Source organism: Protobothrops mucrosquamatus, unplaced genomic scaffold (genome assembly GCF_001527695.2).
Source record: "Protobothrops mucrosquamatus isolate PMUCROS unplaced genomic scaffold, P.Mucros_1.0 scaffold373, whole genome shotgun sequence".
Classification (NCBI taxonomy): Eukaryota; Metazoa; Chordata; class Lepidosauria; order Squamata; family Viperidae; genus Protobothrops; species Protobothrops mucrosquamatus.
Genome location: NW_015386705.1, coordinates 683586 through 704218, shown reverse-complemented (window position 1 = coordinate 704218; position 20633 = coordinate 683586). Strand labels below are relative to the sequence as shown.

The 20633-nt window shown below is 37.3% G+C and overlaps 1 protein-coding gene across 1 annotated transcript; it reads right to left on the bottom strand.

Moving 5' to 3' along the window:
• Window positions 1-8821: 8821 nt before the first annotated feature.
• Window positions 8822-14356, bottom strand: ZHX3 (zinc fingers and homeoboxes 3). Its single transcript, XM_015815744.1, has 2 exons — window positions 11469-14356; window positions 8822-9571 (listed from the first exon to the last, which is right to left on the bottom strand). The coding sequence occupies exons 1-2, from the start codon at window positions 14215-14217 to the stop codon at window positions 9561-9563; spliced, it is 2760 nt and encodes a 919-aa protein (XP_015671230.1). The 5' UTR covers window positions 14218-14356; the 3' UTR covers window positions 8822-9560.
• Window positions 14357-20633: the final 6277 nt, after the last annotated feature.

Below are 20633 nucleotides of genomic sequence, written 5' to 3'. Positions count from 1 at the left end.
AGACTTGTGGACTTCAACTCCCAGAATTCCTCAGCCAGCAAAGCTGGCTGAGGAATTCTGGGAGTTGAAGTCCACAAGTCTTAAAGTTGCCAAGGTTGAGAACCCCTGGTCTAAGCAATGGCGGTTTGGTAGACTTGTCCAAGGTTTATAATTCCAGCTGACTAAACTTGTTCTACTTAAAGGCAGCACATACAGTATACCTAAACCAATCAGCTCTTATGAGATGGAGAACTACTGTAGAATAGGTTCAACTGTGTCCATCTGGCCCAGATGTTCTGCTCAGACTGGTCTTTTGTAGCACATACGGTACTACACTACTTGGACCTTTTAATGGAGAGCCTGGGACCAAATGGTGACTAATTGGAAATTTGTGTGCTCCCTCATTCCTCCTCCTATATCTAAATCTCATCCAGTGTTGGGAAAACCTCCTAGCACTTTCTGAGGCTAGATTCTTTGCAAACAGAATAAACAGATGCCCTTGCAGACAGAGCTTACTCTGTAAATCTCATGCACACCAGCTTGTGATTAACCATTTTACAATGTGCTATTTCTATTCCAAAAGGGTGGATGAACTGAGTCTTAATTTAAAGCAAAACAAAATAAAAACAGTCTCAGGAACAGATGAAATTAACGATAAAAGTATGACTATAATAAATACCACATGAAGAGACAATGTGTGCCGGCTGAACAAATTCCAATCCCCTTCTAAAACATTTTGCGTTCTGGTTCAGAATTTCCCCACAGCCTCACATTTCATCTGTCCCTGTGCCTGTTTATTTGGAAAAGAAAATCACAAGGGGTGAAAAGAACCCCCTTGGAGGTTTCAAAGTGTCATCTGGAACACTACATATGTGTGTGATCAGCCTGATAGCAGCCTCGAATCAGAAATGGCCCACAATGACTCTGGGTGTAACACTAGACTGTCATATTTGAAACATTTGAAAAGAGAGACATATGGAATGTCACAGTTGAGCCAATTTATATTGTGTATTGCCTCACCTCACAGCTTGAGAGAAAGGCTGGGTAGTCCAGGAAGCAAGTCCTATTTTATAGAAAACACTGAAGAAAATCCATCCAGTGATTTTAATGTAGTCTAAACTTTAAGCAACACCACCAGGTTTTGCTGTCTCTGTTGTATTCTCAAGTAGCAATCTAGTAGAATGTTCCAAATGGTGATGAAATAATTGCTTACTTCTGTCCTGGTGAAAATGACACCAGAATTCTTGGAGTTACTGAGGCAGGTTTGTTTGGTCCAAGGTATATCCCTGACTACACTCGGCTGTTTTGTCCTGATACATGACTCTTAACCTGTATGTGCTCCCTAACAATTTGCATTGTATATTATATGCAAAATATTGCCATTGCTCAACAAAGGTGGTTTTTTCCCCCATCTAAAATTAAATAATCAAAATCATGATGTAAAAGTCTATATGAACCTTTCAGCTTCCATATAACTTTTTGGACCCTTCTAAAATTAGGAGCAATGGGCCAACCACTGCCATGTCTCTAAAATTCTAACACTTCTAACCAAAACATTTTAATAGTCTTACAAAAATGAAAATAATAATTTAAAAATTTGGTTCTTGAAAAAGTATCTGCATTTTCCATTTATTTATTTGATTTATAGGCCATCTGACTTCTAAGTGACTCTGGGTAGTTAATTTAAAAAAAAAATCTGACATATTAAAATACAACCAACTGGAGAAGCAAAACTCCAGAACAAAACCAAAACAGACCAGACCAAAAGAAAATAAAATCGAAATGCACCAGACCAAAAGACAATCACCCTGTTCCCAAGTATTGGGAGAATAACTAGATTTTTAGTGATTTTTTGAACAACAAAAAGGATAATAGCGACCAAATATCTGGAGGAAGCATCATTCCAAAAAGGAGGAATTGCAACAGATGAGGTATGCTTCCTTGTTTCCCAAGATGATATTCTTTAAATGATGAAACACAGAACATCCCCATCCTGAGAGACCATAGTGAGTGGATGAGACAATTGTGGATAAGAGACCTCAGCCAGGACTATGCCTTAAAGGCCTTTAAAGTTGATAACCAGCATCTTGAATTTAACCCAGAAGCCAAGTGGTAACCATGAAGCATCTGGATCACATGCATATAAGATAGTACCTCTATCACTGTTTGGGCTGCTGCATTCTGGATCATCTGTAGCTTCCATATGGTCTTCAAAGGCAGTTCCATGTAAAGCGTGCTACATTAATCCAATCATGAGGTAACTAGGGCATGAGTGAGTGACCGAAGAAATGTACCAGTGCAAAGGCCCTTTTGACCACAACTTCTATTTGCTCTGATTGATTTAATCAATTTAATGAATCAAATGCAATACAAAAATTGTTATTAATTGGGTGTTAATATTAATTAGCACCAAGGATTCAGGTTATTTCATAATTAACTTTTGTTTGATTGGGTAGATCTACCATGTCCATATTCCAGCCAAAATCATGTTCCTTTTAACTGGGATACAATAACTTACAGTAATTTAAATACACACCAATTTAGCTCATTGTTCTCTAAAAATATCCCTGTAACATATCCTCCAGTTCTGTTGGCTCAGGAACATAAGAATTGTACTCTAACCTGTAGAAAGGGCACAAGGTTGAGGGAAGCCGGCCAATGTCACTAGCAATACTGTTCCTATATTCTTTGACTTACAAGCACAATTTTGGTCATAAGTCATTGTGGTTGTTAAGCAAGATGTATGCGGCACTTGCAGCATGGGGCCCTTGGAGCCAACCTGGCTGCAAATGCCCCTTACTGCAAACATCCTGTGCCAAAATCCCACTTGGCTTTCAGCACAAACTTTTTCAGCTAGTATCTTTCAGAGCGACAGGGTTGCTTAGCAAACAGACTCCACCCTGCATGGGGTGAGATCAATCTGGCAGGCAGCCAGATTCCACTTTCAAAGAGGCTGGCTAAAAAAGGTCTGTCTCCAAAATGGCTCTCGATGGACCTTTTCTTCAGCAAATCCCCAGGAACCAGAGGAAGTGATGTCAGCAGCCGGCAGCAGCTTGCAACTTTCCCTGCTGGCTTTTCCATTGACTTTTGGGGAAGTTGGCAGGGAAGATTTCAAGTGCCAATCACAATTGTGGGACTCTTGGAATAAGTTAAACCCAGATCGCAAACATATGACTGCAGGGTGCTGCAATGGCTATAATTTTGGGCACTGGACAAAAGTCCCATTGTTCAGTGTTGTTGTAATTTTGAACAGTTGCTGAATGGTTCTTAAGCAAGGGCTATCTATAGTTATCTAGTTTCTGGATTGGGTCTTTCAACCCTTCTTAGAATGCAAGGGACTGACCTAGAATATTCAAAATGCAAACAATGTACTCTACCACTGTACCAGTTTCTTTATATACTTAAATCTAACTCAATACATGATCTTGTCATGTAAAGCCTTATGCATTGTTGTGTGGCTTCCTGTGACAAGAAATACTGCTGCAAAACCACTGAGAAGAGATCAAAATCTACCCTTAAAATTCTGCTTCAAAACTGCATCTTTTGCTAGACAAACCAAGATAATGCATTTACCATAGATACTAATTTCCTATTAAATAATACTGTCTTGCACATCCAAAGCCTGGATGTTAAATGAATTTGAGCTGTATAGATTCTGCCAGGTCATGGTGGTGCAACCCCCCCCCCCCGGATTTAAGATAGATAGATATATTGATTGATTGATATGGTCACATTTAACTCAATGGATAAATTTAACTGTAAGTGTATCACTTTTTAATAGACAAAAAAGTAAGACTCCGGAAAGTGAGGGGAGGCTTCAGTATGGGCTCACTGGAATATACATGTAAGAAATAAGTTATTGTTTCAAGTAAATGTATCCTATCCATCATAATGTGTACATTTGTTTATTCAGTGAATCCAATTTATCAGACTGCATTTCAACCTAGGGCAGTGCCACTGTTGGACTCTGCACTGTTTTAGGATCAAAACTAGTTGTTACATGTAAGCAAGTGGCTGTACTACTGATTTATTACTTCCATTGTGTGGCAACTTTATCACAAGCAAGCACATGACAGACTTCCCTATGCCAGAAATACTTTGATACTTCCGTAAGACAGATATCCATTTAATTATGTTTGTTATCTTCACTCTGATCTGTTCTGGCAGAAATTTATGTCCTGCAATTCAGGCACATGGTTTTAAATTTGCCATAAAGCCTGGCCGCTTTGATCCAACCAACATGAGAAATTGAGTTGCTCCAATATCAATGGCTCTTGTTTTCCAAATAAACCAGGTTGAGCACCATGCTGCCTTCCTTGAATAAAATGGAGAGATAGCTAATTTGAACATGCTTGCAATGCTTTAAGTGCATCCAAAATGCATCCTCAAAGAGTTGAGTGGATTTCCCAATTACACAGTCATCTGTATATGTATGATTTTTATATGGATGCTATGAATAAACTAATTGAATATATGTATTTACTTTGTACATATTGAAAACAAACCAGCATGTTTGGAGAGAGAAAAGAGAACTGCTCCTCTATCAATTCCATTGAACTGACCAACATTGCTTTTTCGTTTGGAAACTGCAGCTCTGTTGTCATTACAGTGGAAATAGCTCACAAATGTCTGTAGTTGTTCTCTGATGGCTTTCCTGTAAAACCAAACTGGGTCCCACCTCCTACTATTCCGGCTCCTATCCATTAACCAGGGTAACTTGCTCTGAGCAAAGTTGTTTTCAATTTTACAAGTAACACATATTTTGAAAAAAGCCAATAGAAGTAACAGGTACATATTGGCACTCCTGCAATACAAGAAATCTTCTGGAGCCTTCCCACAGTCTTAGAAGCCAAATTCTTTGTTCTCAAATATGTGCATGCTAGTTTGGTTCCCTCAAGAATAAATGTCAGATTACAAGTCGCCTTTCTAGAAAGACATTTGTGAGCCATGGATAGCTTTTAAACATGGTATGGAGGAGAGCTACAATTATATTCTTCTTTCAGCATATGGATTTATCTATGCAATTAAAGAAAGCCAAATTAAAATGCATTTGAACAAATCATTTTTTCCCTTGAAAGACAGATTAGGAGAAGTGACATCAAACATGGAAGAATATAAAGTTTTTATACCTGAAACAGTGTATGTGCATACATGCACACTTTCTGGTTTTGCAGCATCAATGGTGGCATATTAAAAATTTTAAATAAGTTTTAGCATACTTATTTCCATCCTGACAGTCCCTTGCTAAACTGAACTCAGTGGCCAATAATATATTGTACACATGTAGGTTTGCATAAGACATCCTAAAGCTTCTTGAGAAAAATTCTAAAAAAGACAAATACAAGAACCTTTTCCCATCTGATGCCCCCTCCCCCAAATAGGTTGTATTAGAACTCACCTCTTCTCCAACTAATAGTACCAATCTGGGAAAAACTACCCTAGACTCAAATAAGTGGATTACAACTCCCAGAATTCTCAGCAATGGTCATGCTGGCCAGGAAAATCTGGAATTTGAACATATATTTAGAATGTTTCCAGGGTTTGTAGAAGCCGATTTAGGGCAAGTTAACCTTTTGGGAAAAAACAGACAAGATTCAATCCCAAATACAACCCCAGCATGAGAGTTGGTATCTCACACTGCCTTTGGAAGACCATCAGGAGATGGATCTGACCAAAAGCAAGTTTTCCAGGCTCTACCCACTAGAACTCTGGGAAAATGTAATGCCACCAAATGAACCATCTAAAATATTTCTTACCAACAGTAATTAGCCCTAGCATGTTATATTCTAACTTTCCACATTATTAAAATAATTTAGTAGTATTTTTCCAAAATAATGAATAGTGAAGACAAAAATGCATGCCTATTACAGGTATATATGTTTGAGTGTATTATGAACTTAGCAAAGCTTGAAGCTTTTCAGGTTTTTTTCTAGCTTATGAATAGCTAGAAAAAGCAGTAAAGGTTAGAAATACAGACAGCACTTTTGTGATGCAAATTGCTGGAATCCAATACAATTCTGATCTATATGTAAAAAAAAGAAATTGTGTGAACTGCAAACTAAATGCCTTCCTGATCACAGCTATTTGAGGGGGTTATATTTTCCTGTTACAGTACTGATAAAATTAGTAAATGTATTTGCAATTAATTATAAAACAGGCACAGTTTAGCATTTACAATCCTGAAAACTCAGCAAAGTTAATAACTAAATTTGGGGATTAAGGGGTGCCTTTTCAAATCAGAAAATCTTACAGCGCTCATGGTTAATGAACATCTGCTAATAGATGACATCCACAAGGGTGTTTTTATTTTTATGATGTGTTGTTTTCTCTCTCACACACACAAAAGACCTAAATTTCAACCCTTTTGGTTTCTGGAATGCATTAAAAGAAGCATTCATTTGCTTCTATGCACATGAAATTTGGTGAAGATTGTTATAGTACCCAATTTCATTTTGTAATTTTATGCACGAAATTAGAAATACTATTCACCAGAGCCTTCCCTATCTGTACACTACTAAAACTCTCATTGCATTTATCTCTTTGTCTGTACACTCAAGTTAGCCCAAATCGTGCATTATACAAGTTTTTAAATCAAGGTACCTAAATCTGTTAAATTAAATAATGTAATGTAAAATAATGCAGAAGTCTTTACTCCTGTGGAATTGAAATGTCCATGATTTCAGACCGTTTTATTCACAAAGTTGTGTTATTGCAGAATCCCTGCATCATTTGATCATGATTTCTGACTTTTTGCCAGCTTCCCACAAGCAAAGTCGGTGGGGAAGATGGCATGAAGTCAAAAGTTTTTCCTGAGATCCCCGTTTTTTTGCCCTCCTGTGGTCATTATGACTATCTGTTTAGGTAAGTAAATATTGATTTATTGAAGTTCATTTGAAACTACAATTATTTTACTATCTTCTTCTTAAATGATCATGTAGCCATCTAGCACTGGGGTAAAAAATATATGGTCAACCTAAAATTTAATGCTTATTCTGGTCATACAAGGCTGTACCACCTTTCTTGCAAAGGATGACACAATAGGTCACAGATTGTCTAGTGACATATATAACACCACTGTATGTAAGGAAGCTGCATTGATTTTTTGGGATTTACTCTTGGAGAAGTGAGCATACAGTAGTGGCCAAAATTGTGGAAACCTTTTGGGAAAAGTGTACATTTGAGGTTTGATGGCTAATAACACCACTTTTTTGGGAGCAGTACCATAAAATTATATATCAAAGGAAAGATAATTTAATCAAAAATGTAATGCAACAAAGTTTGTTCAATTATCTGTATTCTACGAAAAGTTATAGCCACATAACCAGAAAAAGGAAGCACAACTTGCTTAGGTTGATTTCAGGTAGCTTTCCTTCATCTGATTGTAGCCAATGAGCATGAATGTTTAGAGAGCCAATCAGATATCATCTTGTTTTGGCAATGAGCTAATCAGATCACAGTAGGATTCAGTTATTGATGTCATGTATTGAAGCTGAGAGGAGGACATTTGTCAGTGTGTTATGTGATCGCTATCAAGTTGGTTGGGGTTTTTTTTGTGTTCTTTCATTTAGTGAACTTGTAAAATGTAATAAAATTAAAGTCATGGTGCAAAGAGTTGACTGGTCGCCCAGAAAGCGATGTAAAATAGTATTATTAAGTGAACAAGGCTACAGTTACAAAGAAATTAGAAGAAAAATTGGTGGAAACTTAACCAAAGGTGGCATTTCTAAGTTTTTGAAGAGGTATAAGGAGACTTGGTCACTACAAAACCACACTGGTAAAGGCAAGAAATGGTGCACAACAGCAAGTGATGGTAGAAGAATTAAGAGACTGTGCCTATATGACAGAAGAAAATAATCTGGGTGAATACAAGATGAAATGGCGCAGTGCAATGTGAAGTTGAATGCAAGGACTGTTCAGCGCAGACTGCAGGAATTTGGCTTAAAATCTAGAATTCCACGAAAAAAGCCACTTTTATCTCTCAAACAAAGGTTGAAAAGACTAAACTGGGCTAAAACCATGTTACCTGGACAGAGGAACAATGGGACGGTGTTTATTTGGAGTGATGAGACCAAGATCTTCCTGTTTGGTAGTGATGGCATAAAATACGTAAGGAGAAGAATCGGAGATTTGCATCCTGATTGCATTACATGTACCGTGAAACACCCAGTCAGTGTTATGATCTGGGGATGTATGACATCAAAAGGTGTGGGCAGAATTTGTGTGATAAATGGCCAAAGCTACATTAATGAAATACTTGAGCCCAAACTGAAGCCTTCTGCACATGATCTTTTCCAAGACAATGAAGCATTTATATTTCAACAGGATTCAGCTCCATGTCATGTTGCTTCTCTGTGCAAAAAGTGGTTTCACGATAATCATATTCCACTGCTGGAATGGCCTGGGAATAGCCCAGACCTTAAACCAATTGAAAATCTATGGAACTGACTAAAGAAACTTGTTAGTCAGAAGTGACCCAGCAATAAAACCCAGTTAATAGAAGCAATCATTCAATATTGGTTTCACATTATAACAGCTGCAGAACTAAATGACTTGGTTCACTCCATGGGAAAACGTTGTAAGGCTGTAATTCATGCTAAAGGTTACCCAACTAAGTATTAACTGACATGGTGATAATTTTTGTATATCTTGTTTTTTTACGTGTTTCACTTTTCTTCTTTATAACTGCTATTCTAATAGCAAATCCTTCATAAAAGTTATTGCATTACATTCTTGATTAAACTATCTTTCCATTGATATATAATTTTATGGTACTACTCCAAAAAAAGTGGTGTTATTAGCCATCAAACCTCAAATGTACACTTTTCCCAAAAGGTTTCCACAATTTTGGCCAGTACTGTAGACTGCAAACTGTATAGCAAATTCTCAGTTCAATGGCTCTCAGTTTGAAAGTGATTTCAATCCTTCAGAATGGCGATTTTGCTGCAAATGATTGCATTTACATCATTTCCAATACCGCAGATTACCTAAATGACAAATTAGGTACCAACCATCATCACAAATTACATCAATTCAGATATCAACAGCCACTGTTTATGCTCAAAAGGCCTGTTAGATCAAGGTTTTTACTGTACTTTCAAAATCTGCAAAATCTAGAGATTAAAATGTAAAGAGAATACAGTAAATGCAAAGATGGAGCATTCAGAGAACAAACACTGAAAATATTTAGAATATGTTGTACAAATGATAGCTCATTTCTATTAAAAAAAGAATGTTTAACACAATTTTTCAGATGCATGATTCAATGCAGAGAGGCTGGTTGCTGGCATTAACAAGCTGGTTCCATATGAATATGAAGTTCAAAAGACAGTGTCCACTAATTGAAGCCTGAAGGCAAATATCTGGTGAACACTCTCCTAAATCATAAAACAGAATACTAGACTTCCCACAACCCGAACCTTACAGTTTTCTCTATTGATGTCTTCCCTGCGACCTCCAAATTCAAATTGTGCTTCACGTAAAGAACATCTTGGCATTACAATCTTCAACAAAGATTCAGAGTGACCCACAGCTGCTAGGTTTTTGCAAAGTTGGCCGATTGTTCAAGCGAAGGCAGTGGTGGTTCAGTCCATTTCTGAAAGCAACATATACATGTGTCACAATATGTTCTACAGTATTGGATGAATTAGCAAGCAAAGGGGCCAAGAGAGACAACTGGGGGGGAAAAGTCACCATGACCTCAACTGCTCTGAGAAAAAAGAGAGTGTTTATGGAAAATTGTGCTTTAAAACCAAGGCCTCGTATTATGGAAGGGGTGGTTAAAAATTATTTTTTCTCAGCTGTGTTTCTAAACGTGTGTGTGTGTGTGTGTGTGTGTGTGTGTGTGTGTGTGTATTTTAATCCCTGCTTGATTTTTGCTTCTCACTTTTCCATCTTCAAACCCTAAATATTTGCGGTTCTCTTAACTAGTGGATCATTTCTACTTTGTTTATTTCAAATTCAGATCCTAAATCCTATACAATTCTAATTCCATAATTCAGTACTGAATTATATGCAGTCCTCTTTCTATCCAACAAGATTTACCTTAAAACCCATCTTTGTTATTACATCTCTAGCTGAATTCTCTAACTATTCAACAACTTATATTCATGTCACCCCAGATTCTCTTTCTCTTCTCTTTTTATTGTCTCGCCTATAGTTGAAACTTCAATTGTTGTTAGAAAGTGCTATTACAAATTGTAATACACAAATTAAAGATTAAGGATCAAATGATCTACAGACAGTATTTACTGATTTTATATAGTCTCTATTCAGACACTCCTGCCACATGAACAATCATATGGAAAGCTGCAACTAAACCCCAGAGTTTTCCTGACCCTCCCAAACAACCATTCAAGGAGAGAGATACAGAATAGGATTCTCCATGCTACTGGGGGCCAATAGACACATTTCACACGCTGAAAGCATAATATAGACTTAAAGTGCCTGTCACTGTGGACCTGATCAGTTAAAGACATTTTTTTCAGAAGACAAACTAATAATTTTGTTGCCTGACATCCATTCTTCCCTTCCTGAAGATGCTCAAAGTTTGCTTTTGTCTTTTTGGAGGAGAAGCTGGTACATTTCCAGGTTCTGTGCTGTTCTCACCAACCTTTTTTATTTTCTAAGAAAGTGTAATGGGCATTCCTGGAAATAAAAATCACTAGAGGCAGATGATTTGCTTTGCAGCATGCCAGTTTTCTCTTGTTTTCTTCAAAATAGTAATAATAATAATAATAATAATAATAATAATAATAATAATAATAATAATAATAATAATAATAATAATAATAATAATAATAATAATAATAATAATAATAATAATAATATAAAAACAATGTTATTTTAGAGGGTCTAAAGAGCATTAAAAGGAAATGAATATAATACAAAGGCACTAATACAAAGATCTTCTTTTCCCTGTGTTGTAGCCTCATTGTTCACATGTTCACATCACTGGGACAATTTGCATATACATAACAGGAGCCTACAAATATTGCCTTACCAAACACACTTTTAACTAGGATGAAGAGATGGCTGAACCAGTGCAATTGTTAAATATGAAAAGGGAATGCCCACACAGAACTTTAAATCTATCAAGAAAACAAAGGGTAAACAAATAGTAGAAATTGCTGTTTAGATTTCGATCCAAACTACAATTACCCAAAAATTAGGACTTCAAACAATCCCAATGGAACACAAATGACTTTGTCACTCTTATAGGAATGGGGTAACTTTTATTGCTCTCCATTCAGCATGACAGAAAATAATCATAAACCATATAAAAAAAGCAATGTCTTAAGATAGCTTAGGATCCTGTTCTCATTCCTCTTTCCTATTCATCCTTTTTAAAAAAGGAGCAGCAAGTTATCTAATAATATTATTTTGGTTCATTTTCCCACTGTTTTGTTTAAATACATTTCCTATGTAGTAGTTTAACAAAAAATAAGGCCACGTTAACAAAAACATTAATGAAAAAATGCAAAACCACTCACCAGAATGTATTGCAGGCAGATGACTTTCGGTATCTCCAAATTCTGAGCTTCCATCTTGACCTCCAGGTTCCCAAGATTCACTGTTCTCAGAAACTTCAGAAAAAGTATCGTAAGTTTCCTTTTGACTATTGGCTGGATCACCAACACTTGGGGACTGACTATCACTGCCTGCATCAGATCCTTTGCTTTCTTCCCCTAGCCTTTCAGCAAACCACAATTTAACCTGCGAGGTGGTCATCTGAGTTCTTTCACAGAGATCTTGGAGATCATCTTCATATAGAACTTTGTTCTTTTGAAAATAGTCTTGGAGGACTTCCTGGCTGACCTCGCTGGAAATTGATAGGTCTTTGGGGAAAATACCTTTTTTGTAGTTTTCATACCACCTCAGATTTCCATTTTTTAAACCATAGCGGCTGTCTCCAAACCAGCGAATTACTTCAACCCTGGGAAGTCCAGTCTGACAACATATTTGGTCATACTGTTCATTAGTAGGACGTTGTGTCTTTACAAACAATTGCTTAAGCAAATGCCTCTGCTGAGCAGTCTTTTTAAAGCTGAGCCTGGGTTTCTGTGCCCTGCTAGGAGAATTCTCCCTTGTTGCTTGGGCACCCGAAGCTGCCAACTCACTTTTCCCTTCTGATTCTGTCACCTTAAAGTTTCTAAGGTTGATTTTTATTGGGGTCACTTTACGTTCACCTGGTATTTGAGAACTCCCAGCTTCATCCAGGGAACCATTTTCACTTGACGCTCTGAAGTCATCCAAATCCTCCTCCTCTTCTATGGACTCTTCCTCAGCATCCTCGTCCGCTGGTCGTTTTCTTTTTTTGTCCGCTTGTCTTTTCCTTTGCTCTGAGAACCAGCTGTCAATCTCTCTCCTTGTCATTTTAGTTTCGCTTCTCAGACGGTCTACTTCCTTCTCTAAAGGGAAGGGATTTTGTGCAAAGCTGCTTTCCAAAGCTCTGAGTTGTTCTGGGGCCCTCTCCTTATATTTTGCAGTGGAGAAATCAGGGGTCTGGTGCCAGGATTGCCGACGTGCTGGTGTGTGAACAGGTGTTGCTGCTGATGTGGAAGTTAACTCTGTGGTTGTTTTTGGCAAAGTGGTAAAGGTAATTTCGGGTACAGAGTCTATTATTATTGTGCTATCCCCACCGAGCACATATTTGTTGCCTCTTATATTTCTATAGTGATACCTCCTATCACTAAACCACTTTCGAACATCCCTGATGCTAAGTCCTGTCATTTTTGTCAGACGCTCAACTTCAGTTTGGCCAGGGAACTGATTCTTACAGAAACTATCTTTCAGTGCAGACAACTGTTCATAAGACTTCTTATTTTTCAATAAGTTAGGATCCAAGAATGCTTGTGAAGAGATGTTTGGGCAAGCAGAAAATTGTGATTGAGCAGCACTACCTACCTTCACAGTTGATGCAATACTGGAAACTGACACAGTGGTTGGAGGCTTAGCTATCTGGGTCTTTGGAATGGAGTTTACAGCTATTGCATGAGATGAAGTTGTTCCCTGAAGTCCATTAGTTATTATTGGTTGGGTGACCAGCATACCACTTGCTCCTTCAGGCTTTCCAACTGAATGACCAGGCAAACTGGCCTGAATGAGATGATGAACACTACTAGGACTTGCAACTAAAGGTGTATTCAACACTGTAATAGTGGATTGGGGAACAGACTGAATCACAGTGTTAAACATTTTTTTCCGTGCATCTTCTATCTCCTCAGGTGACCAGCTAATACCCTGTTTCAACCTCTGGGCTGTAAACCAAATTTTCAGCTGCTCCTCTGGATACTTGGTCACAACAGTCAAGTAGCAAAGTTCAGCTTTGGTAGGGTAAGGAAACTTATGAAAAGAGTTTTTAAGAAAACTGTTAGAATCCATTGCTGCATTGTAAGTTGGAATACTACTCAAGGGAATCATTACCTTAGGGAGGGATTTTGATGTTGGCAGGTGCTGGTGAACTTGTGCTTGCTGTTGCAGTTGCACAAGTTGGGTTATGCCTGCTTGTAAAACAGGTACATTTCCAACTACTGACCCATTGACAACAGAGGTTGATTTGACAGATTGGCTAACCGGCACTGATCCATTGGTAAATGACAGCTCACCTTTTGTCTCTACATCCCTGATTGATTTACCAGATATATTTTCTTTCAGTGTGTGAATTTTTTTAACTTCTGGTTTTGTTTTCATTATCTTCATAATGGGCGTTTTGGTAATAATAATTTCAGCTTGACTATCCTGATTTTCCTCAGGAATATCCCCCAAGTGGTCCTGACTACCACTGGTGATATTTCCAGTAGTCTGTTCCACAATCATGTGGTTAGCTTGTTTCACTACATTCCAGATTAAGTTTGTTTCTCCAACATGGTGCTCTGCATTGTGATGAGAAAGATCATCATGGCTCTTTACCAAGAAATTGCATTTCACACACAAAAAGGAAGGGTCTTTACTAAAGTCTATGTGGTCAGAATCAAGGTGACTAAGGAACTGATTAATTTCTTGACTAGAGAAATTGCAACTTGTACATCTATAAGAAGTGTTGTCTATAATTCCATTGTATCCATTGGACAAGGTCCCACAACCGTGATTAATAATAGTGGTATCACAATTAGGCAGAGAACTGGGAACAAATGTTTGATGAGTTCCTTCATGATTTACTCCAACAGAAGTGGATTTCTGTGGTGCCAATATTTTTGCTGGTATCATGCAAGGTGTTGTAGATTTCCTTTTGCTGGCCATTATTGCAACCAGTGAATAAATCAAACCGTAAGAGGCAAATATTATTTTTTGAATAAAGTTTGCAGGGTAAATTTGAGCAAATCCATGATCCCAGATATAGGTATGTCAAGAACTGGAACAACCTCTTGGGTCTGCCATTGAATCTAAAAAACAAAGGAACAGTATGTTAATCGAAGACTAAGAAATCCTTATACAAGTATAATCATACAGCTTTTATTTCTCAATCATATAAGAAGATACTGAATCAAGTTGCTTTTCTAGAATTCAAATCAGAACCAAATACAAAATAAATTGCCAAACTAAATGCAAATGATGATGCCCTAGCATTTTCCACGAGCAACACTCTAGTTTGTAGGCACTGTTTGTACATCAGCATTCAGTAATCTTTTAGACTTTGTTTGACCTTCTGTCCTCAACAATCCCAGGCAGCATTATCAGTAGTAATCTAACATCTAAAAGGAAATCGATTTGTACCCATGCTACACTTTAGTAAAAGAAGTACTACCCAATATGTTATCTTTAGAACATTATACTGTTGGCTCTTCTATGTCGAGCCCTGTTGTGCTTAAGTATTCCAGACTATCAGATGCATGTCCCATAGACCACAAACTTCCTCAAAGCACATTCCTCTGCCTCCAATAGGAACCTCTTTGTCAGATAGATCCCTATCAGGACACTGCCATTCTGGAGGGAAGGATGCTTACCTTGGCACATAGCAAAAAGAGATTCCTTCAGCCCCCAGCTCCCATCCCTTCTGTAGAGGAAAACCTTTACCTTTAAAATCCAAGAAATAAGCCATGTACCAGGACTAGGAATGGAACTAAGAAATATTACACTAATTAAGTTTCAATCTACACAAATCTGAAAGATCCAGAAAGGCTAGCAAGAAATGTTTACTTCAAGAATCTGCTTATTTCCAAGGAATATGTATTAAGTTTGAGCTAGAAATATTGCATAAGGTTAATTTTAATTGAGAACACATAGGAGTAGGTTTTATGTCTCCACTATCCCTGATATGTATTTCTCTGATGGATGCTTAGCAATTGTATGTCTTAAGTAATTGTCCAATATCATTTCATAGTCTACTCAGAATTGTAGTTTTTTTCCATTGGCAATTCTCTTGTCTATGACCTTGTCTATGCCCTGTTTTTATTTCCTCCATGCGATTGTTCTGCACATGGCTAAAGTTATGGGCATTCCTGGAAATAAAAATCACTAGAGGCAGATGATTTGCTTTGCAGCATGCCAGTTTTCTCTTGTTTCCTTCAAAATAATAATAATAATAATAATAATAATAATAATAATAATAATAATAATAATAATAATAATAATAATAATAATAATAATAATAATAGTAATAACAACAACAACAACAACAACAACAACAATGATGTTATTTTAGAGCAGGAGTAGTCAACCTTGGCTCTTTTATGACTCGTGGACTTCAACTCCCAGAATTCCTGAGCCAGCTGTGCTGGCTCAGGAATTCTGGGAGTTGAAGTCCACGAGTCATAAAAGAGCCAAGGTTGACTACCCCTGTTTTAGAGGGTCTAATGAGCGTTAAAAGGAAATGAATATAATACAAAGGCACTAATGCAAAGATCTTCTTTTCCCTGTGTTGTAGCCTCATTGTTCACATGTTCACATCACTGGGAGAATTTGCATATATATAACAGGAGCTTACAAATATTGCCTTACCAAACACACTTTTAGCTAGGATGAAGGGCTGGCTGAACCAGTGCAATTGTTAAATATGAAAAGGGAATGCCCACACAGAACTTTAAATCTATCAAGAAAACAAAGGGTAAACAAATAGTAGAAATTGCTGTTTAGATTTCCATCCAAACTACAATTACCCAAAAATTAGAACTTCAAACAATCCCAATGGAACACAAATGACTTTATCACTCTTATAGGAATGGGGTAACTTTTGAATATGACCTTGTCTATGCCCTGTTTTTAGTCCCTCCATGCGATTGTTCTGCACATGGCTAAAGTTTTTTTTTTTAAAAAAAAGAAAGTTTACTTTTCTGTTTTCCCCTTTTCAAAAAAAAATTGCAGTTCATTTTGTCTATATTTTATGAGATTGATCATAAAAGAAAGGGGAGCTGATTTCCTCGTGCCACAAGACGGCACTATATAAATTATTTTATGTTTTTGGTTTTTTTTCTTCCTTTGCCGATAAGGCAAAGGTAAAGTGCATAGGCTGCTAGTGCTCAATCTATTTCAGATATCAGGGGAATGATGCCAGGTTAAAGTATCCCACAGAAGATATGTGGTTGCAACAATTAACTCCAAAGCTACTAAAAGGCACGACTGGAACCAATGTGGGGGTTTCTGGCAGGGGAGGCTTAAAATAATTTAGTGATGCGCAATTAGGAAGGGGAAGATTGTAGACTGCATGAAACGAACCACACAGCATATAAAAATGAGTGGGAGCAGGAGAAAGGAAAAAAGTCATCGAAGTCACAGAATAATGAAGTTGGAAGGGACGCTGGAGGTCTTCTAGTCCAATCCCTTGCTCGAGCAGGAAACCCTATTCTACTCTGGACAAATGGTTGTCCAATCTCTTCTTGGAAACCCCCAGTGATGGACCATGCCACAACTTCTGGTGGCAAGCTGTTCCACTGATTAATTATTCTGTCTGAAAATTAATAGGCTGGATCTCTCTTCGATAATCTTCTACCCACTGCTTTGGGTAGAGGTCAACCCCTTCCTCTCTGAGGCAGTTGCTATTGGAAGACTGCTATCATGTCACCTCTAGCCCTTCTCTTTGCTAGACTAGACATACCTAGTTCCATTCACATGCTGTTTAGCCTCCACACTCCTAATCATCTTTGTTGCTCTTCTTTGCACTGTTTCCAGAATCTCAATATCTTTTTTGTATTGGTGTGACCAGAACTGGATGCAGTATTCTAAATTATTGGTGCAGTATAGGTAGGGTCAACTTACAATCATTCATTTAGTAACTGTTCAAAGTTACAATGGCACTGAAAAAAGTGACTTATGACCATTTTTCACACTTACAACCATTATAGCATCCCCATGGTCATATGGTCATCCATTAACTTGAAATGAACCCAAAAATCAAATACCCTATGACTAAACTTTAAGGGGGTCTACTCCTTATAACTGGCAGACCATTTATTTAATTTATTGGTCATCCACTTCCCAAACAACTTTGGAAAGCTTCCAACTAAGAACCAATCCCTCCTTCCCCCCTCCCTCTCCTCTCCCTCCTACCTGCCCTATCCAATGCCTCTATCGATATCAAAGATATAGTTTCTCAGTGGAACAGTGTAATGTCCCATTTTAAAAAGACCTCAAATGCAATCAGGGTGTTTTTTTTAAAAAGAAGGAAAATTTCAAGTATATATCTCATAAACTGATACAGTTAAATTACTAGACAAGGGCATGTTTAATCTGAAATTTTTCAACAGCCCAACCTTATTCCCTCAGAGTTAATATTTGCTAGGCTCTTGCATCTAAAGTTAGCTTGAACTAAAGCACAGCGACAACACATCAAAGTGTAATAGAAAGGACTGTTTGTACATTTCTGTTTCCCCTGGAACAGTTATATAATCACAGTCAAAAACCTGGCGCAGCCTCACTTCTGCAACTTGAGTTGTGTCCTGAGCAGAGCAATCATCACTGGATGCTTTTGATTAACAGGCAAATGGAGCTTCTGAATTTGCATAGTTGTAAGAGAACTACACAATTGAAAACAATATTACAGTTTCACAGCACAACAGACTACAGCTACTAAAACGTAGGATTGATTCACTCAAACATGATAATATGAAGTTGCTATACAACAAAGGAGACTACTAGTTTATTTAACTTTAGTGCGATGAATCTGAGAAACACAGGACTGGAATAGACCACAACATTGCCTATCCTCTTAGTATAGAGATTAGAGTGCTGGACAAGAATTGCTCAAATCCCAGGTTCAAATCCAGCTGTTATGAAGCTCGGTAGGTGGCTTTGGCTGCATGTACACTATTTTTTATTAAATTATTTTTATTTTTTTGCCTTGGCAGTTAGAAAAAACAGCTTTAAATGTTTTAAATAAAACTATTGACTAGGCTCTTTAATCTTTCAATATATACACCTGTGCCAGATACACACAACGATGCAGAACGCCTCCTTACCTTATTTGTGCCATTTTGCAAGCCAGGCAATATTCCCATGTAAGACACACTATTGTTTAGCCTTATTTCAAGCAATGTAATATTGAAATTGAAAGTTACAGTAAAAGTCCATTTAATGGTACTTCTTTTTAGCAAACGTTAATTATAGTATTCATGTTTTAGTATTCAAGTTTCAGTACTTCTATTTCTATTTCTGTTATAGAGAGGCTTAAGCCCTTTCTCCAAGCACAGAGTAACCAAGCCTATAAAAATAGGAATTAATATCAAATCAAATCAACAGATTTATTCAAGGGAATACCACAGTCCATGTGTTACATTCATTAGGAGATCAATAGTACAAAGATTAAGCTGTTGGTTTTGATTTCACTTAATTTTAACTTGCAGGAAAAAAATTAATTAGCATGTCTTCTAAGCTTCAGTTTCAGAAAATGCTTCACATAAGCCTTATTGAGATTTGTGATTTATTAATTGCTCTTGATCTTCTTCGTCTTTCATATAGGGAACAAATTTAGAGAAGTATAGCTTTCTTGCACACCCACTCCTCCCCCAAAAAAGAATTAGGAACTACATAATTATACTCTATATCAGGGATCCCCAACCCAACCCCTGGTCCGTGGACGGCACCGGTCTGAGGCATACCTGAAACTGGGCCGTGCAAACAAGCAAAGCCCCATCCGCAGGATGCAGGCAGCATGCGAAACCACGCCCCCTCCGGTCCATGGAAAAACCTCTCTCCATGGAACTAGTCCTTGGTGCCCCAAAGACTGGGGGCCAATGCTCTATATCATTATATATGACATTTCAGGAGAGAGAATGCATATTTCATTATGCTGATATCTTATTGCATACTTCAATGGCTGTGTTGACTGGCAAGTCCACTTAGGGGAGGCTACAGCTTTCTTAGCCTCTGATTTTATTTATAATATGTGGTGGTAATAGGACTATTTCTTAAAGTAGCCATCCTGAACTTCAATGAACTTGAATATTTGGAAATGGAATTGAATACTCTTTTTACCTCTGGCCTCTAATCTAACAAATATGACTGATATCATGAAGACACTACTAACCAGAATGCCTTCTAAATATAATTAAAATGAGTGGAAATAGTTTATAGCAATAAAGAAAAATCCTATGAAATTTCTATGAAATCTAACTTAAAATCAAGAGATCCATTCTAATGATCAAATGAACTATTAGAAAAGGAGAAAAAATGTGTTTACATTGTGCAAATTCTGCCTCTGAATTTATTTCAAATTAACATTGGTATCAATAAATATTCAGTTGTGCTTTGTAGATGGCATCCAGTTTTAAAAATGCTTAATTGGCTTAGACTAAAAGAGAAGCTTAGTGAATACAGTATTCACATTTATTTTTCAAATCAAGGTAGATTTTTTTATTATTTTATTTTTGTGCCTTCAAGTCAATATTGACTTCCGGTGACTAATTGGACAAGTCCCTGCAGTCTTCTCAACAAGATGTCAGAAGTGGCTTACTTGTTTCTAGCACTGAAAGAGAAGAATTGGCCCAAGAACATCCAGTTGGCTTTGTGCCTAAGATGAAACTAGAACTCACAGTCTCCTGGTTTATAGTCTGGTGCACCTTAATCAATACACCAAACTTGCTTTCAAATTATCATTTTGATTAAATCCATTTAACAGAATTCTTTAGCAGTGTATTTTTGTCTCTAAAACTTAGTGGTATCAGGCCTCAAGTCTCCCGACTATTCAAAAGTCGCTCCCCTGCAGTAACTTTTGCAAATATTTTTGGTTGAGCCAGTTCTAAAATGATATTATCTTTCTCTGCAATATAATCCGAGAGGTTATTTCAGCTTGGCTTATCCCATCGAAGAAGGCATACATATCAAACTGTGGAAAACATCCAATTTGTAAGTTTAGTTGGTGACCTATTAATGTACTTTGAATTTGATTTTGAATATATGCACGATTTGCAGTTCCTCTATGCCATAGTGAGTTGAAAATGTATCAAACCCAACATAAGAACAACACTGAGCTGTCAAATTTTCCTCTTTATTTTCCTTAGAGTCTTTTATCACGTTTCCCCACCCCCTCCACAACTTGCAGGTTTACAGCTATGTGTTCATTGAATCACTGAACTGGCTCATTCTTATAACAGAACAAAATGTACCACACTGAGAAAGGAGCTGGCAGGCCTTTAACAAAAGATTCTCTTTCTACTTTTGGCAATATTTCTAGGGGCAAGATATAAAATGTCAAGGGAGGTCAAGTCAAGCAGCAGGTGTAAACT